Source organism: Lissotriton helveticus, chromosome 5_1, assembly GCF_964261635.1.
Source record: "Lissotriton helveticus chromosome 5_1, aLisHel1.1, whole genome shotgun sequence".
Classification (NCBI taxonomy): Eukaryota; Metazoa; Chordata; class Amphibia; order Caudata; family Salamandridae; genus Lissotriton; species Lissotriton helveticus.
In genome coordinates, this window is record NC_136065.1 from 309,007,511 (window position 1) to 309,028,722 (window position 21,212).

Sequence of the window (21,212 nt, forward strand, 5' to 3'; positions counted from 1 at the left end):
GACTTGTGTCTGTGGTGGCAGCAGCATCCATTTTATTTATTTATTTTATTTATTTGAACTTGTAAGGCGCACAGCTACCCGCAATGGGTTTCCCGGCGCCAAGGGACAGACTGAAGAAGAAAAACTACAAGGCCTAGCGGAGAGATGGCTATTCAAAGAAAACAGTGCTTGCTCAAGGAAACTTATTGCTGAAAAAGCCAAGTTTTTAGTCCCTTACGGAACCTAACAAAGTTAGTTTCCAACTTCAGACTCACAGGCAAGGCATTCCACGTTTTAGTGGCCAGATGCGAAAAGGAGCGGCCGCCCATCTTCACCAGCCTAAATCTAGGAACGACAAAGTCTCCCTTACCTGCAGATCTAAGGGTGCCACTAGGAGTATAGGCATGAATAAGACTTTGAAGGTATTTGGGGGCAAAGCCCTGTTTAATCTTAAAGATATAACACAAAGCCTTAAACTTGATTCTATTTTTAATTTCTAGCCAGTGTAAATCGCGAAGGGCAGGGAGAGCCGATGCTTTCCGGGGAACATTGCATAGCAGCCATGCGGCCGCATTTTGGGCTACCTGGAGTTTTCTAAGCGTAGTCAGATCAGCACCAAGGTACAGAACGTTCCCATAGTCTAGGCGTGACGTTATCAAAGCCTGGACCACTATCCTTTGGGTGTTGATAGGAAGCATCCACAGGATTTTTTGGAGCCATTTGAGAGTGGCAAAACAAATGGCAGCCACTTTGACAGCCTGTTGTCGCATCGTAAGCCTCTCATCAATTAAGAAACCGAGGTTACGAACCTGAGCCACAGGTTTGGGAATAGGACCCATACTTTCGGGCCAATGTTGTGGGGCCCAGAGATCTTTGTCTTTACCCAGGATTACAATCTCGGTCTTATCACCGTTTAGCCTTAGGAAGTTTGCCTTCATCCAATCAGCTACCCGGGATAGCCCTAGTTTAAGGGCCGAGACATTGCTGCCATCACCTCCAGATAGAGTGAAAATAATCTGTGTGTCATCGGCGTACGAGAATAACGTTAAGCCAGCTCCTTCCACAATAGTGGCCAGGGGTCTAATATAGATGTTAAAAAGTAATGGACTGATAGACCCCTGGGGCACGCCGTACGCCGATGCACCAATTTTAGATGATGCTTTAGCCGAGAAAACCTGGAAAGTGATGCCAAGGCTCGAGTTAAGTTTAACCGGGGTTCTCAGTTACATACATATCGTGTCCCCCTAGAAGGGGCGAATGCTACCCCTGTCGCCAGAATTGGCGAGGGGGTAGTATTCCAATTCGTATGACACCTTACTTGACATGTTTTGATAATGTTACACCAGAGTTAGCATTAAACCGCGAGGTTGATAATGCACTTAAGAGTATATGGTATAGCGTTATCATGGAACAGCTATTAGGACTTGGTTCCGCAAGCTGTAGACGGGCTCAGCTCATGCCAGAGCACCATCTCACATAATTCCAAGCACTCTGCCTTCAGGATTGATAAGGCCTGCCATAGGAGTGACTGATAGGAGTATATGTGTCTATTTTAGGGTTAGATATAGGTATACTATATCTATAGCAAAGGGTGATTACACCACCTTGCCCCAGCTGTCATGCAGCCATTTGTGTCAGTTTTAGATGGCCAGCCATTGGTTGCATAATACATGCTTAAGCCCCTGGTAGGCCCTGGGTACACCTATGCCCTGGATACCTAAGGTACACTGTACAGGGACGGATAAGGTGGCCCAGTACCAATTGGTAAATGCACCTAAGTACATGGTTGTCAATTTAGAGAGAGAACAGCTAGGCTGTGGGTCTGATTAGCAGGCCCACAGCCAGGGAAAGTCGTAAACCAGTGAAGCAAAAAGCAAAAATCTGGGGTGACCATAGGATTGCAGACCCCACTCTCCTACAGGAGCGGTCGCGCAGGCGACTCGAACTCCGGCAGTCGGTCCCGTGCCGCGAGAGGTCTCGGTCCCACTGGAGGTCGAGGGACAGGTCGCGGGCTCGGAGCCACCACAGTTCCGAGAGTAGGCCGCACTCCTCCGGGTTGAAGCCGTCGTCAGGTAAGAAGCACAAGAAGTCCAAGAGGCGTCATCGCTCCTCGGACTCCCCCCGACGCTCGCCCGATGCGGCCGGGGGTTCGGGTGACACCACCCACGCGGCTCCGGAGTCGCGGGCGCCGCGTCCAGCCCCACACCCTCCGGTCCCTGGGCAAGACGCGACGCCGGAGGATATCGAGCGCTTCCTCATGGCCATGAGGAAACTCTCTCCTCCGACGGGCTCCGCGGACCCGTCTGGGGCCTCTAGCGGGTCGGGGGGTTCGGCCCCGACGCCGCCGACGCCTTCGGGCCCTGCACCGCAAGGCCCCACAATCCGGACACCGCGGGTGCCGGCGCTTCGGGCACGGCGCCGCGGGACTCCGCTAGACCACCTTCGGGATCTGGGTCGTCGCCGGTGGACCTTACAACCTCCCCGGCGTCGGACCATCCGGTGCCGCCTCCGGCGCCGCCCCCGATACCTCCTTCGTTCCTGTTCCGGCGTCGGGACGGCCCCGATGGGCGCCGCTCCCGACGCCGCTTGGGGAGTTTAACTTCTATGAACAGACCCCATTGATTGAGAACCCTGAGTATCAGGAGATGGGTGATGAAGGGGATTGGGAGGGGTCTGAGGACCCTCTGACCCGAGAGTGTCAGTCTTATGAGGACTGGGCAGGAGACCTTGGGGAGGCCAGTGGCCTGGACACCTCTCCAGACACTGGTTTTGTATCCCCTCCTACCGTGGCTTCGGAGGAGGGGGCAACCTACAGTGTGATGTTGATGAGGGCTGCCAAGGCCTTGAGCCTTGAGTTCCCAGTCACGGCTGAGAGGACTAATCTCCTCACTGAGGTCCTCAAACCGCAGTCAAGCTCGGCCGAGCCTCTGCTGCCCTTTAATGAGGCCTTGACCGACGTTCTTCTGGGCACTTGGTCCAAGCCCGCTACGGGTTCGCCCGTAGATAGGAACGTGGCCAGACGCCACCGCCCAGCCCCGGGCGACCCATGTTTCCTGTCCACCCATCCCACCCCCGAGAGCCTGGTCATCCAGGCCTCCAATTCCCAGACCGCATTCCCGTCGGCACCGCCGGACAGGGAATCCAAGAGGTACGAGCAGTACGGTAAAAATATCTTCTCCTCCCTTAGTCTGGGACTGCGGTCTTCCAACACCGCATCCAACACCGCATGCCTCTTGGGCCGCTACACCCACTCTCTGTGGGATACGGTTGCAGAAGTGCTGCCAGAGTGTCCGTTGGAGGTACGGGCCAAACTCGGCCAAGCCCTTGTGACACATTGCAGCCGCATAAGATGCAAAACCCAGGGAGCACCATTAGTGGAACACTGTCTAAAAGCAAACCATCTGCCAGAAACTCTCAAATGGGCAGTCCTTGAACATGTGTCACTAGGTCCCAGGGGTGGTGATGTATCTACTGTATTGAATGTTCGAGAACTGAAATGGATTCATATCTTCAACTCTGTATCCGAGGGTTTAAATGAATCCGAAAGCAGTTTTGTACAGTTGGCAAACCTTTGAATTGGACAGTCCTCTTTAAGGTTACTTTTTGGAGTTTTTCAGCAACCGTGTTGAGCAGTGCTTTTCACTAACCTGCGAGCATTGTGCGCACTCCTCTATGGTTGCTTATGTATGAACACTGCTGAGACAAGGATGCTACGACAGTCTAGGATATACATATATGTGTTCTGGCATATATAATAAACAATTTCTAACGTCTAATACTGGCACAAAGGCATACTCTGGGCACGAATTGCCTTGCATTGTACTGCACTGTGATGTAGTCCGTGTATACTAGTGATTGAACTTTGCATCTTTTGCTGTGTAAATGATGTATTCAATTTTTATCGATGAAGGTGCAGTTCTAGACCCGGATGGGTCTTCATTATGTATATATGCGATCGGTCACATACATTTATGAAATGTCACTTTCTTGGGGCTAATTGGTAACTCAAAATGCTGTGTAATTTAATTCGCACAAGGTACTGTGTAAGATGACATCCATGTTGATTGGAAACATAATAAGTAAGCATTGGTGGCTAATCGGTGCCACAACCTGTCCTGGGACCCTGCACGAATGTTATAACTAGCAATGATGTTGCCCTGCAATTTTTTCAACTACTTTTTGCCATATAAAAATGGTTTTTAGATGCACCCTCATTTAAGGAACTATGGCCGATAATTCGGGTGAATAATCCACCAATTCAATAATAAAAAAGTTCTTTCGCTTCCATTCTAAATAATCTACAGCAATATTATCTGCGTGTAGACAAATAGGTTTACATTGTTTTTTCACTCTGGTGAATGCCCGTCTATCGGTGCTCCAAAGGAAACAAAATCGCTCTTCTATTTCCTTTAAAACTCCGGGAGAATGCCCCGCCCACTGTGTTCGAACCAGGAAGTTTGTTTGCACTCTGAGCTGGGGAGAAGGACGGCCCCACGGAGTTAGGAAATCGAACCGGCGGTGTCAGGTGAGAGGCTGCTCAAGTGTGTGGCAATCATTCTGACACAACGCATAGGGTCACGTCCCTCTAATACGGTCTGCACCCTTTTTTGACTTTCTACAGATGGTCACCGCCGCCAGCCTTCATTTTTGTGACGAGTAAGAAGGTGAGCGCCAGTTTGAAAATTCCCCGTTTAACACACTACGGCCAGCGCATTACATGCATTGGACTAACAGCCTAACTGTTTTGAATTTCCAGATATATTCCTTTTGGGAGCCAATGATTAATCAGCTTAGTCGGGTACACGAACAGTTAATACGTACCGAGTTTCCAGGTGAGATCTTTGTTTTTCACCGGCCCCTGAATGTCTTCAGTTGATAGGTGGACTGTGTCTAACGTTGTCCTCATTTTGCAGTAGGGCTCCACTAGTGATGAGAACGCGATATCGAACTATCCCGAGTTTGTTTTGAAATTAAGGTGCAGTATATTTGTGGAATGTAGCCATCTATCTAAGGAAAGTCCTTTTGATTCTTCCATGACAATAATGGCATTGTGGTTTTTTTCTTTGGACTAGCAGGCAATTGAGTCAATCACCCTTCAGACTTTACCTTCACCTGCCAGCATCATAGCTGTTTTTTCAATATAGCCAAGCCACCCAACAATTAGAGGTACGTGTAGCCCAGTTAGTATTAGCCCCCATTTCTAGTACACGTAATTATTGGCTAATAAGGATACAATATGTGGTGTTTTTGAACTTTTTGATTCATACTCTACAATAGACTGTCTGGTGACACGCTGATGGCCCTACGGTTGAATCTAATCCCGTTTTAAGATAGCTCCAGGCAGGAGTACCCCCTGGCCATCGCCATCATATTTGCTAATAGGTAGGTTGGCCAAAAATATCCGGCAAATCCCAGTGTTAGCTTTCACGTCAAAGCAAACCCGAGTTGGGTTGTGCGAGACACTTCTGGACGGCCTATGCAGGACCCACTAAATTTTTTGTATGATTTTCACCTAGGAACATACCCTTAAGGTCTGGGAATCATCTGGATCAAGACTCGCATCTGGTTCAGCTTCCTGTGTATGTTAGGTGAGTTGCATTTTAAATGACTATGGATGTTCACTCCAATCGTAGTTACCCACAGTCGATTTGTACAGTGGACAGCAGACAACATGCCCTTTCCCTTCCTGACCTATAAATTAATTCCTTTAAATATCCACCTGCCTCGTATGTTATAACAAGGTAGTTGCGTACTAAATGATTTTTCAAATGTTTTTTTAGGAGGTTGCCCACCCACAACCTTCCCGTCCTGAAGAAGACCCCGTTGTAAGGACGAACATCCTACGTGCTAAGCGGGTCGAAACGTAGACGCTAATCTCTCCACCAACTCCTACCCCCAAGCTAGACTAAAGCAGCTGCAGGGGAGCTAGGTGGTCTAAAGGAATTTTATGATGGACTCTATATGAGCATAGTATTGTGGACCTTGTTCTCAAGGAATCACGTGAACTTTTGTGTTTTTTTGAATTTGGATATATCCGTATCACGAACGAATTTGATCATTTCTTTATTCTTTTTAAAAACTTTGGCACTTTCCCTCACTTCACCCCCCTCCCTGTTGTGTATGTGGGCACATAGATAAGAATTTTTGTAATGTGTTATTGATGAAATGCAACCAATGAATGGTTAGAATGCAAAATTTGAAATAAATCTTTTTGCATTGATTTATCTATCTTTTTGTAAAGGTTTATTTAAAATTGTGAATTTTGTTGCTTTGTCTGGGACCCCTTCCCTGTATACCAAGCCCTTGTGGAGGGCCGGGTTGCAGCCAAATATTCTATCCGGTGTGGGCTGGATACCACCGACTCACTAGGTAGAGCGATGGCAACGACGGTGGCGGTCAGACGCCACGCCTGGTTGAGGTCCGCCAACTTTTCGGCCGATGTCCAAAACACCCTGATGGACATGCCGTTTGATGGCCGTCGCCTCTTTGGCGACAAGGCAGACCATGCGCTTGAGCGCTTTAAGGACTCCAGGGCTACGTCCAAGTCCTTGAGCCTCTCGGCCCCGCGCCAGCAATCGGCTGCCGGCCGCGGAAGGCGTGTACCCACACATGCTGCCAGCCACGCTCCGCAAGGTAATACCCAACGCGGTGGCGGCCGTGGGAATCGCCGTCCCGGCGGTCGGGGACAACGGCGAGGTCAGTCCACACCTTCTCCCGCAGCTTCCGCCATTAAATACTCCCAGTCCGTGCTTTCAGGCCCATGTGACGCCAGTGGGGGGCAGGGTTCGCCATCACCACCTCCACTGGCGCACTGTCACTTCGGACAGGTGGGTGCTGCAAATCGTCCGAAAGGGCTACTCCCTCCCCTTCAATGAGACTCCTCCAGCCATGCCACCGCAGAACCACCGTGTATCGGGGGATCATTTGCGACTTCTGCAGGAGGAAGTTACGACCCTCTTGGCCAAGGGGGCCATCGAGCGCGTTCCTGGGCCAGAAGTAGGGTGTGGTTGCTACTCCCACTACTTTCTGGTACCCAAGAAGGGCAAAGGGGGCCTACGCCCTATCTTGGACCTAAGGAACGTCAACGGCTTCCTCCGGAAGGGGATGTTCAAAATCCTGACACTGGCTCAGGTCCTAGCTGCCCTGGACCCAGGAGACTGGATGGTAGCGTTGGACTTGCAGGACGCTTATTTCCACATCCCCGTCCTGCCGGACCACCGGCGCTACCTGCGGTTCACGGTTGGCCACGAGCACTTTCATTATACCGTGCTCCCCTTCGGCCTTACCAGCGCCCCACAGGTGTTCACAAAGGTGATGGTGGTGGTTGCAGCTAATCTGCGCAGGTTAGGGGTTTCAGTCTTACCCTACCTCGACGACTGGTTGTTAAAGGCGGGCTCGCCCCAGACAGTCGTCTGCCACCTCCAGACTACGGCAGATCTCCTGCACCGGCTGGGGTTCTCCATCAATGTGCTGAAGTCACACCTGTGCCCCTCTCAGAAGCTCCTTTTCATCGGAGCGGTTCTCGCCTCGGCGCGGTTTCGGGTTTATCCACCCGAACAGCGGGTCTGGGATATTCAGGCTCTGATTCCCATCTTTCAGCCGTTATCCTGGATCTCGATCCGGTTGACGCTGGGGCTGATGGCCTCCTGCATCCTACTGGTGCATCACGCCAGGTGGCGGATGCGGGCTCTGCAGTGGGACCTGAAGTTTCAGTGGGCCCAGCATCAGGGCAACCTGTCCGACCATGTCCTGATATCGGAGGGCACTGCGAGACAGCTGCAGTGGTGGCTCACGGACCGCGATTGGGTCAGCGGCAAATCCCTCTCCCTTCCCCAACCGGAACACGTAGTTGTGACGGATGCGTCCCTCCAGGGCTGGGGAGGCCACATGGGAGAGGCGGAGATCAGAGTCCTCTGGTCTCCGGCGGAGGCCCGGCTCCACATCAACCTGTTGGAGTTACGGGCGATTCGTCTAGCACTGAAGGCATTCCTCCCCTCTGTCCGGGGGAGTGTAGTGCAGGTGTTCACGGACAACACCACCGCCATGTGGTACTGCAACAAACAGGGCGGGGTGGGGTCGTGGACCCTTTGCCAGGAGGCTCTGCGCCTCTGGCAATGGCTGGAACGCCAGGGCGTGACCCTGGTGGCTCAACACCTGGCAGGTTCTCTGAACGCCAGGGCGGAAGAGCTCAGCCGTCGGTGCATGATGGATCACGAATGTCGTCTGAACTCGGACGTGGCGCAAGGCCTCTTTCAGCAATGGGGAGAGCCTTGGTTACATCTATTCGCCACCGAAGAGAACGCACAATGTCATCAGTTCTGCGCGTTGGAATTTCCAAGGCGGCACTCGCTCGGAGACGCTTTTCGTCGCGAGTGGAGTTGCGGTCTATTGTACGCCTTTCCGCATATACCACTTCTGCCCAGAGTGCTGAAGATCAGGCGCGACCGGGCACAAGTCATCCTTGTGGCTCCGGACTGGGCACGAAGGTACTGGTATCCAGAGCTACTCAGTATGTCAGTCGATCCCCCGGTCCGTCTGCCTCTTCAGGAGGACCTTCTGTCGCAGCAAGAGAGGACGGTCCTCCACCCGAACCTGTCCAGTCTCCACCTCCAAGTTTGGAGATTGAGCGGCGACAGTTGAGACCATTTGACCTGCCTCCTGAAGTCTGTAACGTCATTCTGGCAGCCAGGCGTCCGATTTGTGGCATGGTGCACAGCAAAGGCTGAGGATCCTCTTGCTGCCCCTCTTTCTGAGGTTCTTCTCTTCCTTCTTTCTCTTGCCCAGCAGGGCTCTGCTCTGGGCACTATCAAGGGCTACCTTTCTGCCCTTTCAGCCTTTCTAAGGCTGCCTGATCAACCTTCTTTGTTCAAGTCCCCTATTGTAAATAGATTTCTAAAGGGCATCACACACACATTCCCTCCTGTTCTGTTTGTGATGCCTCAGTGGGACTTGAACCTGGTTCTTACGTTTCTGATGTGCGCTCCCTTTGAGCCACTTCACAACTGTCCTCTCCGCCTTCTTACTCTGAAGACTGCTTTCCTGGTTGCCATCACCTCTGCCAGGAGAGTGAGTGAGCTCCAGGCCCTTTCTTGTACTCCACCTTTCCTTTCTGTCCATCCGGACAAAGTGGTGTTGCGTACTAAGCCATCTTTCCTGCCCAAGGTTGTCACGGCCTTCCACATCGGGCAGTCTATCACCTTGCCAACCTTCTTCCCGCCACCGCATCCCTCTAAAGAGGAAGAGCGGCTCCACCGTCTGGACCCAAAACGTGCGCTCTCATTTTACTTGAATCGCACACGCCAGTTCCGGGTGGATGACCAACTCTTTGTTGGTTACGTGGGCGCTAATAAGGGGAAAGCGGTGCACAAGAGGACCATCTCCTGGTGGATCATCTTGTGTATCCAGGCATGCTACTCCTTGGCTAAAAAGGAGCCCCCTGTTGGATTGCAGGCTCATTCTACCCGAGCCACGGCGACCACAACTGCCCTGGGCTGGGGAGTGCCCTTACAAGACATCTGTCAGGCAGCTACGTGGGCATCGCTGCACACGTTTGCAAGACACTACTGCCTTGACAGCCAAGTCCGGAGGGATTGCTTCTTTGGCCGTTCTGTCCTCCAGGACTTTCTGGTGTGATTATTGGTTCGCAGACCCACCACCGGGGTTGGTATTGCTGGGGTATCTATTCTAAGGTAAGGAATCTAATACTAACGTGTCGTTTTCAGATGCACAAGTTACTACTTGTGTAACGATATATCTGTAAGAGACATTAGTTAGTATTAGATTCCGTACCGACCCACCCATCCTCCCCGTTCTGCGAACCGATATCTAGGGTTAGGGTTACCCCCTTTCAGGGCACTAGTTTCAATGGCACCAGTGTTGGTTTTTAACATGGCTCTGCGTTTCTGGCGCGGAAAAGCTGTGTCTAAGAACTGACGTCAGCACGCGGAGGCGGCGTCTAAGTACTCCGACGTCATCACGGCACCCACGACGCCGACGAAGGACGCGGAGCCGCAGACGCCTACCGACGCGCAAGGGTACTGCTACGCAAAAGTTTCCGGATCCAGTCTGACGCCTGGGGATATTCTAAGGTAAGTAATCTAATACTAACAAATGTCTCTTACAGATATATCGTTACACAAGTAGTAACTTGTGCATTTAGGGGCTCCCTGAACCTTCCTTCCTCAGATCCCAATATCAAAAGAAGAAAGAAGATAAAGAAGAAGACCCGCCGCGCAGCTGCGAACAACAGGACAACAACAACTGACTGGGCCCCAGCCCTACCGGCCTGTTGATCCTGGAACCTGCTCCTGCCTAATCCCGGTGACCTCCGCGGACAGCAACCTTGGGACACCCAAAGGATCTGCCTGCCTTGACCCTCTCGAAGATTGGGACTCCCATCAGCAGAGGCTCTGCTGCAATAACCCACCTGGTGCCCAACAGGAAGCTCCGGACCAGCCCACTCTGCACCAGCCGAGCCCCGGCCGGGCCAACCCGAACCAAGACCACGAGGACGTCCCCCCGGCGACTGGGACCCGAAGTCCAGTGCACAAAGACCCTCCTCGATGAACCAGCCGATGCCTGCAGACTCAGAACCAGGGTCCACCCCAACCGCGACCAGCCGACAGTAAGCTTTTCCGACCCCCAAAGACACCCCTCCACCTGGCGCCCCGCGGCCCCCTGTGCCTCCCTTGGGGGTACCTACCTGTGCTCCAACATCCCAACTTACCTCTCGAAGTGCTGTTTCGCCCCTGGAGAGTCACCGTCCCCGAGCCTGCAGCCTTTGTTCCTTTTTCAAGATCCTCATTGGATAACATTGAGCGCCTGACGGCTCAAATGCACCCTGCACCCAGCCCGCCCGAGTGCCGCTGGCTGAGACCTCTGTCCTATCTTACTTCCTCCCCCTTGCCCTGAGCAAGTGACCAGGAGCCCAGCTCACAGAGCCGCATGGCCTGCTAGCCAGCCGCCACCAACCGAAGGGTAACATTGTCCTACCTACCTCTGCACCCGGCCGCCCCTGCGCCGCTGGAACTGAACGAACTGTACTCACCTGACCCTGGGGGACCCCTGAAGTCTGAATTCGAAAATACTCACCTGTGATCAGGACAGAAGCCAGTACTGTACCTTTCAGCCCAGTACTGAACCGCACAAGTAATCCCTAGCGGGTTTACTAGTAACCTGTATTTTCTCCATGGGAACCCGTTGTCTGCTTTTCTATGAAATTTCTTCTAAGTGTCTACTTTTGAAAACTGTAAATATTCTTTAAAAATCGTACGAAATACTGAAATGCAATTACCTACCTGTTTTGAATTAAGCCCCCAGTGCTGGACCTAGGAGACTAGTACTGGGTTACAAAAGTAACACAGTCATACTTTACCTGTAACTTGAATTTCCTCCCATTGAATAACATTGTCAGAATCACCTTGAAAAGTTTCTAAGTGTGAACTTTTAAAACAGCTTTATATTCAAGAAAATTCAGCACAGTAACTAAAACGTTTTTGCTAATCTGGTTTCAGCTTAGACCCCAGGACTGAATCTAAGATCTAGTTCTGGAACTACTGTAGTAATCCATAAAGTAATCAACTGTACTTTCCTATGAAAACCCCATTTAGCTCAATGCTAGTGTGTTTCAGAACTGTATTGCTTATTAGTTATCCTGTAATTATTGTGTGTACAAACTTATTGCTCCTCTGCAAAGTATTTACATGAGTACTCGTACCATGAAACGTATATTTTTTATAACTGTTGCTTCTAAAAATAAAACAACTATATCTGAGGATATAACAACAATTGGCCTGGAGTTCAGTTCTTAAGTGTTTGAAACCTTTTGCTGACTGAGTGTGTACAACAAATGCTTTACACTGTCCTCTGGTACTGCCTTACTGCTCGACCAAGCTACCACTTTGGAGGGTAAGGTCAGTTCTGACTTTAACCTCTGTTATACCTTTGGGGTTTGTGGACTCTATACACACTGTACTACTTTATTGTCCAGTATATATAGAGCCACTTTCTCACAGGGGTGCAACGTTTTAGGTTCCACATCTTCTGCTTGTAGGAAGGTGGATACCTGACTATGGTTACCCCCAACTTTTTGCCTAGTGTTTAGCTGGTTTTCGACTTAGTTGGAGTCAGGATTCTGCTATTCAGGACCCCAGGCTATCTGCTCTCTCTGTAAAATGGACTCCATGTACTATGGGTACATACCAAATTTTTATATTGGGTCACCTTTGTGAGTCCCTGTAGAGTGTACCATAGGTACCCAGGGCATAGGTGCATCCAAGGCCTACCAGGGGCTGCAGCATATATTATGCCACCCCTGGCTGGCCACCTAAATTGACACAACTGGCTGATCACTCAGCTGGGGCAAGGTTGTGTAATCACCCCTTGTTTAGGATTAGATATAGACACTTAGTAACCTATAAGTCACTCCTATGGCAGGCATTAACAATCCTGGAGGCAGAGTGCTTGGTTATGTGTGAGATAGTGCTCTAGCATGAGCTGAGCCTGTCTGCAGCTTTCGGAACCATGTCCTTATAGCTGTTCTATGATATTGCCTTACCATATACTCTTAAGTGCATTATAATCCTCGTGGTTGAATGCTAACTTTGGTTTGGCTTTATCTAAACATGTCGTGTAAGGTGTCATACGCTTTGGAATAATACCCCCTCGCCAATTCTGGCGACAGGGGTAGCATTCCACCCTTCTAGAGGGAGAAGACATGTTGTTGCTGACTATCCCGGTTAAAGTTAATCAGAGCCCCAGCGTCACAAAATGGACGCTGCTGCCACAGACACAAGTCTGACCTCCTGCTGCTGGGAGTCCTTCCAGTCACGGAGTTTTGGACAATAGGTTTCCTGCCTGGAGAGGTGCGCGCACCACCCCAGACAGGACTTTGTGTATTGGGACAGGGAGGGCTGAATAGATTGAGACACTGCCTGGGGCACACTAGGTGCTCCATGCATAGTCCATTTCAAACCGGTGCTGGGGCACTCCAGCCCCAGCTCTGGCGCGAAACTGGACAAAGGAAAGGGGGTGTAACCACCCCCCTTCCTGGTCCCACCCATAGGAGGGACCCAGAAAGTAATCCAGCCCCTTTTTAGTTGTATAAAGGTAGGAGCTGAACCCCAGGACTTTAGATTTATCCTGATATCGACTTGAAACGAAACTCTGGACCCTTCAACATTCACCTGAGCTGAAGACCCGAAGAATCTCCCTTGTGGCAAGGAGTGACCACCCTGGGCAACCAGGCACCATCCAGCAACTCGACGGCTTGCTCTGTCCCCGTTCCCGCCAGGACCCGAGCACAGAGCCCAACAAGACACCGATTCCCGGACCTCTCCGACCCCACTGCACGACTCCAGCACAGCTGAGCCCTGTGGAAGGCGTTGGAACCCGTGGAATCAGGCATCTTGGAAAGCTGGCAACTTGCTAACAGCGCAGCTCCTGAGGCATCCTCGAAGCTGTGCACTGGGGACTGAGACACCCCGACACCGAGCTCCACCTGCACCGAAGACCAGCCCTCCACACTCCACGAGATCTGCGTGGGGCCCTTCGGCTTGTGTTCTACTCGACGCGTTGTCCCGGTTGCTGGCCAGTTGGCTAGTAGCCCTGTGGCGACGATCCTTTAAAAATCCATTGCTGGTCAGGTTGCTCCAGACTGGCACTTGCTTCCCTGAAAAGGTGAAGTACCTCAGACCCTCCTGGTCTGCACCAGAAGCTCTTTGTGTATCCTGCGTGGGTTGCCTTTGCTTAGGCTTGTTGGCTCCGATCTTGAAGTCGACCCCTCCATCTGCGAGAAACTTCGTGGGACAGTTCCTCTCCAGCACCTGGTCGTCCTCGATGCCTCCTGGTCCGCGTGGCTGCAAAGACCAGCTTCACAACAGCACCTGATTGCTCCTCGACGAAGTCTGGTTCCTTCCTGGTTCCACCCGGTCACTGGCTAGTGACCTAGACTCTGTCCCCTCTGCTTTCAGGTCTTCTTCAACTCCGATCCACCCGGACATCTTCCTCCTGGTCGCCTGCAGCATCTTCTTCCAGGGCTCCATAGGAAACAACGAGAAAACCCGACACACTTTGACACCTATGCACCCGCAGCCCGAGGTGAGGTAACGCTATTACTTCGATGCTCCTGTAGGGTTTGACTATCCTAGTGTCTAGTTTTGTTAGTTGTGTAATCCTAGTTAGACCGGAAGTGTCCTAATCTTCAATTACTTACCTTTTAAGTTCCTATTGACTTTCTATTGACTCTCGCGTGAGTGTACTGACACTGCACGCGCGCCGCCTGTGGGCCCTCCTACTCCTAACCTAAGGGTCAGATAATGTAGCCCCAGCGATGCCCTAGGCCTTTCCTTTTCCCTAAATGTAAATGTAAATGTATTTCGAATTATATAGCGCACTAATCACCCAGGGGTCTCAAGGCGCTTGCTTAGGGAACCCGTCCTGGTATTCCCCTGTGAGATACCCCGGCAGGGTATTCACAAGGTGAAAGCCAGGCATCCCGCCGCGAGGGGCCTAAGTTGTGGTTCTTATACCACTTACTTAGTATATGGTTTTACGCGCCCCTAGGGCCTAACTGTAAATTGTGCTATTTAAAGTATTCTGATTAAGTAACTTGTTATGTGCTTTGGCCTCTGATCTCATAAAGAGTTCAGAGGAGTGTGTTAGTAAATAAATACATATATATTTTATATATATCCTGTGTGGTGTCCTTTCATTTGGTATTCAAGGGGTTACATATGGTAAAACAGCTGGCTTTACACGCCCTCAAGAGTCTTTTAGCCTAAGACTGTTCTGTCCACGCTACCACTAGGATAGCTGGTCTATAAGGTTGACGTACAACCATCTCCATAAGGGTTGTTTGGACTGGTGCAAGGTGTTCACTAGAACAGTGAACATCATATACCAGGCCAACTTCTCACACTGCTCTATAGTGACAAAGCTGGTTTTGAAATGGCCTTACATTGAAAGTAAATTTGCAAATTGTTTGCCACTCCTCATACTGCTAGTTTGTCTGCTGTCCTAGGTTTCAGCAGATGTTCACGTTAGGAGTGAATGCAGCAATTTATGGAATCTTTTTTCAGAAAATAAGGATGATTTTAGGGCGGTTAGTAGAGAGCAAATAGATAGCGCACTTGATGCTAAAGACTTGTAGGCATATGACTTTTGCTATACGACTACTCTAGGAAAAACAGTTGGTGAAACATGCTGCTACTGATGGCACTTCATGTGCCCCTGAAATTCGTACTTTGATGGCCTCCAATTCTGCCCTGTTACATACTGTAATGTATTACCTCAACATGCGTGGCTAAACAAAATTCTCTCTCTCACTCTTGTAAATGTCGGCAGCCTGGCACTCTCCTCCCAAACGGGGCATTCTCACCACATTGGTGCACTGTCCACGGCTTAAAAACTCTAAATTATGAGCTTGAAGGCATCTGCTATACGAGCATAATTGTTTACTAATCTGTGAGTTAATGTATAATATTTTTGCAACATGGAAAATGCCAGATGTTACCTTACTTTCCACTGAGGAAAATGCAGACTAAATATTCTATGCTCCCAGTTTCACCGAACCTTGAGTCAAAGGGAATAATACTCTTGCGATTAGCTCCTTCCAAATGAAAATGGTAGAAGTGGATCGATTGTGATGAATGATCACTAAAAATTTCAAGAAGCCAACTCCAGGCCTTACTGTAATCAGTGTGTAAGGGAAGCATGTTTGATTCCCTTGTCCAGTAACTAGATTTACATGGTGCCTCCAATTCAAGTCGCTCAGTAAAGTCTAAAAGGCCTCAATCCCTTACCAGACAGTCTTGATAAATGGACAACACACAACAAGTGTCATTGTGAAAAAATGTGAGAAAGCGAGATGACCCCTCACGGGCGAACCACCAACGGGGAACCTGGTAGGTACTCACCAGTATTGCCCTGTTCTCATCATCGGCAGTCATCAAGCTTTTAAATGAAATGTGTCCGAACAAACATAGATGTGTATGTGAAAATAGTGCAGTGGAATTTTTTTTTGTGTAAAACACATACAAAACAGACAGTTTGATACAAAACAATAGGTAAACACATATATGAGACCTTTATTCTATTCCTTCGTGCAGCCTATCTAATTAAAACGCTGGGCATGGCTATTACTTATATAACCACACGCCAAAATGTTTCATTGCCTTGTATACTAACGGCAATTTCTTCAGGGCATTAATTGTTTAGCCACTGCATCGATGCTGGACACACCATTCTTCACGACTGTCAAAAAAACACAAATATGTAGCATCCTTACACATTGCCCATAAAACATAAATTCAATCAAACCTACCAATTTGTACAGAAAAGCCTGTGGCTTAGCATATTTACCCCCACAAGGCCAAGGTGACTCCTACCGGCCGTGAGGTACGAATTAAAAACGTAGAAAACAACCCCTCATGTGATTTGTCCCAAGTCACCTGTCGTTTTCTAACTGCAAGAGACATATAAAAATATTGTAATAGCGGTACATACCAGCGAAGCCTTAAAACTTCTCACAGGGCTAACTGCCGCCGAAATGTCACAGCTCGGAATCTATCCGATGTGTGTTTACAGCCCCCCTCTCCTTACCGATATTGGGAGACCCCACCGGCGTTAACTCAGCCTGTCAACCGGCATCCAAATTAGACCAGTTATTTACACGCAGGCTCCGTGTAAGATCACGTCAGGGACGCGGATCCTCTCGCGAGCGGACGCGTCCACCATATTGAATTGGGATCTTCCTATTGGAATTAATGGCAACTCTCGGGCAAGTCCGTTCTCGCGGGAGGACGCGGCTATATTCTGAGATGCTTTCTTTAAAAACTTTATTGCAGGGCACATAGTTCCTTATTGCTGGCTATAATTATTTACTGATGGTTTATGCTTATATTCTCGCCGCTCAACCGAATTGTCCATCTTTACAGGGCTCTTAGTACTCATTACAAGCTTCATGTAAAACAAGGGGATCATGGTCTTCCTGTTGGGGTTAATGGCAAAAACTCTAGCAAGTCCGTTCTAATCCCAGCTAGTCTCCCTTCGTAGGTTCCTGGTTATTCCTAGCGCTTGGACGCCTCCGGGCAGCAATTCGCGCTCTATAAATCTACATCCATTTCCATTTCCAAAGGAGGACACGACTATGTTCCAAGACAATTTTTAAAAAACTTTTTTGAAAGGCACAAAATTCCTTATTGCTTACTGCAAATATCTACTGTTTGTATAAATATCGCAAATGATTTTACACTCTTTTCCTGCACCCTATGTTATCCTGTTGATAAATTGTTAAAGTGAAGGCTAGCATACCCCGGGCTATCACAATATCCACATGATGCCCGTGATGCACGTATATATATCCTCATAGGCATCAGCGCGTGCTCTGGATGGACAAGAATGGTTTTATGATGCGATATCCCCTTGAATTGCATGAAGGTCCTCAGGCAGGCCGCAGCTTCTTCTGCAAAGGGGTGGTAAAGGTGCTTTGTCTAGGGTGTCATATTCTCTTCATGTTGTGCCACATCAGGTATTTTCTTATTTGTTAGAGCTTGCAAGGAACAGATTGTAGCCATTATTGTTTATGCACTATTAAAAAACTACTAGCAGAACCCTTGCTTTTTATCAGCGATTTTAAACGAATTACTCTGTGTACCCATTGCACACACATGGGGTCTCCCATGATAAATGTTCGAAGTTCAGTCAGAACTGCTCATAGGTTTGTTACTAAAGATCATTTGGAGTTACTAACCATTGTTTCGTTACTTGTGTTCCTTCAGAAGTTGTGAGCAGTAGGTGTGTTCTTCATTATTACCTAGTATGGATCAAATAATGTAATGCCTTTAGCCAGTCATCCTTTCCATATAGTTGTTCAGCTAAAAGCAACCAATATTAAAATAAAGCATTGCTAGATGGCTCATTAGCTGCATAGGGCTGTGTTATTTTGTAGACCTCACTCTGCTGCCAGACTGACTTGCAGCACACTCCACAAGAATCAGAGTGTGAGCCCTGTAGTTTTACATCGCAAGACCACACTTAAAGAAATCTGCAAACTAGCATCTTGGGAAACTCCGCAAGCTTTTAGAGCCTAATTGCTTAGACATAATACCAACACAGTGGTGCAAGAAGGACAGGTGATCTGTCTAGAGATGTTTATTCTGTTGAATATTCCAACTAGCTCTGGTGAGCCTTTTCAGTACGATTGACCTACTCTTTATGTAGGAATGTAACATGACTGCCAGTGGCAGAGCATATTACGCATCCTCTAATCGAATGAGAGAAACTGAGCCCTACTGATGTTGAAAAGCTGCTATGGTGATTACATTATTCACACAGTAATATATAAATGTTAAGTGGTTTTACAGCCCGATGAGTGGAAATATTTCAGTTCCTTGGAGTCCATGACACATGCTAATCTAATTCTGGACTCTTGTAGTTACAGGTAAGTACCATTTGTGTGTTTTTCCTTTGTGCACTTCTGCAATAATGGCACATTTAGCGACTAATTAAAGTAAAATATAACTTTCAAAAGAGAGGACCAATTCCTAGAGATGTCACTTGTTTATATAAGCTGCAGCTATTGCAGTATCTGTGTAAGAAGTCTGCATTTGATATTGTTTAACGCTCAGTGTTTGTTCATATTTTTACTAAGTGCAATTTCTTGTGCGATGTATGTTAATTGACTTGAATAGAAATTAGAAATGCAACTCTAAAGCAAGGGCACCCTGTCTGTTGTAGAGTGTTTGCAGATTGAACGTCCTTAGTTTTACCAATGTCTCCATAATCTCTCCTTTCTTCTTTCAGTCGGCTAAAGAAAGAAGGAGATAAGCAGTTGTAATTTTGCTGTGAAGCACTGAAGACCGAATCTTATCCTGGGGAGGCATGGGCATGGGCAGTTTTGCTGAATTACCCTGTGTGGCATGGACAAGGGAACTCACCAACAGACTGCCTCTTTGTACTTTCACGCTCAAAGAAAACCACAAAATGTGCCCTTGTACTTACTTTTCCTTGGTTAGAGAAAGTTCCACAAGGACTGGTTTGCCTCCCCCTGCATGAGGCCTTCTGGACGGTCTGGTGGAGACATACCTCCCTGCACCCACCCCCTTTGTGAGTGCGTGAATCCAGACTGGGCACCAAGCGGAGGCCAGCAAAGAGGAAGTCAGTTTAAAACAAGCCTGTACCCCAAGGCTCTAGTATGAGCAGAGATGATGAACAGTGCGGGTGAATGAGGAGAATCTGGAAAAGACACAAAAACGTGCACCCAACTCCTAATTGATCAATTATCCTGGTACGGACAACTCCAGTTGGACTGCTGAACACATATATTTTTTTTACATAACGGTTACTTTGATGAGATTGCGGGAGAGTGGGATTGTGTCTGCGGGAATCTAGCGACGCCTGCTTTTAAAGCTTTCCAGTGGTCTGTATTGTTTGCAAAGGTCACGTTTTTTATTTTCCTGGCATTTTCCAGACTTCTGAATTGAGCTGTCTTGCAATACTGATTTCTAATGGACCTCTTATAATCCGATTATGTCCTGTACTGACCACCTACTGGGCAGACTGGTTCCTTCCTCCATCCTGTTCATTGCAGGCCTTTGCATAGATAATCCCAATCATTTCCTACGAGTGATCATCTCCCGTGATACCTCCCAGGGCTGATCTGCCAATTTCTATCTGGCTCTTCTGTCCAGTTCCTTTAATGTCTGCCCTCCTTAACGTATTATGTTTTATGTTGTGTTGTTTACTCTTTCCCTTCTCCATAGCACCTTCCCAAAAAAGCTGTGCTTTTAGCCTATTGTCAAACCTTTTTTTCCATTTGTGATTGGTACCTATGAAATTTCAAGAGTATATTTTATATTTAAAAGATAAACTCTATAGGTTTCAAGTTATAAACTGCCAATGAACATCCTGTTAGGACGGCATGGTTTTGGGCAGGGTATAGAACTTGTATATTTTATTTAAGTTAAAAAACAATCTGTGTTAGTTTTGTAATGTAAAGGGTTACTAACGATTTGTACTACTGAAGATTTTATACAGATTTTATTTAAAGTTGGCTTAGATGCATGGCCTGGGTTTTGGCTGAGATCTATTTTCATCTCTCCATCTCCTCTTTTATTGAAGGAGAGTGCTGCCTTGACTATGTCTGCAATGCATTGGATCACTGAACAGGTCCAGCCAAGAGCCACAACATCGGTGTGGCCGTTTTTGTCGAGGCCCAAGTGCCCTTATATTGGGTGAGACGTAATCCTCTTTAATACATATCTCTACTGAGCTGACAAGCTCTTATCGGTTCTCCAATGCTCTAAGGGCATGTAGTAGGGCAGCACTCACCTGTCAATGGCAGCACTTAAGCAAATTCAGAATTGTTGGTTCTTTCTTGTAACCTTCTCGTCTCCACACTGTACTACAAATTAAGGTTCCTGTCCTCAATCCCTCACCCCCACCCTTTACATCTAGATTAGAACTCATTTTGGAGATGGTCTTCAACAGGAACATTGTATACACAAAGGATAAAGGTACATGCAGTTGAGGTCTACAAGCAAGGAGCAGGTTTCCTGCTAGTGCACCATCACCACCCTCCCTCCTGACCCAATCCATGGGATGCACATACCCCACTGTTCTAGACTGTTATACATGGTGGTCCATGACTGTTCTGGTTCACAATATGGATAAAGATTGTAGTTAATCATTCCGGGAGGTGGCGCTTCTATTTGCGCTTCCGAGGCTCCTGTGTGCCGATCTGGGCCAAAAACGAAGTGACTGCTGGTGAACGCCGTCGGTTCCTGAGGGCGGATATTGGCAAGGCTTTGATATTTGGGGTAAAACCTGTATCAGGAAGTTCCAATCCCAGTCTGTGTACAGCGTCTGGATTTTCTTTTTGTTTTCTTGTACTATTAAATGTCATTATTTAAGACTTTTCTTCCAGTATATATTATTTGTGTGTTGTCCTAATTTCTGCATTGTTGTTATGCAAATATGCAAGAGGATGCTACTCCGTTTTCTTTTATTTTAATTTTAGGAAATACTTTGAATCACCATGGTAAGCCTATTTGTTTAAAGTGTAATGTAGGGTTTCTGATAGTTATAACTGCAGATTCTCACCTTAAAATATTCCCCGGGCATTAGACTGGATCTGGAAAATTTTAAGCAGCACCTCTGTGCACTAATAGGACGCGTCACTCAGCTTCATATGTGATATAGGTGCCACCCTGGCACGCTGACATCAGTTCCTTTTG

At 48.3% G+C, this 21,212-nt stretch overlaps 1 protein-coding gene across 22 annotated transcripts in view; it reads left to right on the forward strand.

Annotated features, from left to right (window-relative positions):
- The window catches only part of RERE (arginine-glutamic acid dipeptide repeats), a 1,170,479-nt gene extending 1,149,575 nt beyond the window's left edge, over window positions 1–20,904 (forward strand). For all 22 annotated transcript variants that reach the window (XM_078642320.1, XM_078642327.1, XM_078642330.1 and 19 more), the window contains one exon: window positions 18,781–20,904. In XM_078642320.1, coding sequence (XP_078498446.1) covers window positions 18,781–18,814 — 34 coding nt within the window. In that variant the 3' untranslated portion in view covers window positions 18,815–20,904. The remainder of the gene's footprint in view (window positions 1–18,780) is intronic.
- Window positions 20,905–21,212: the final 308 nt, after the last annotated feature.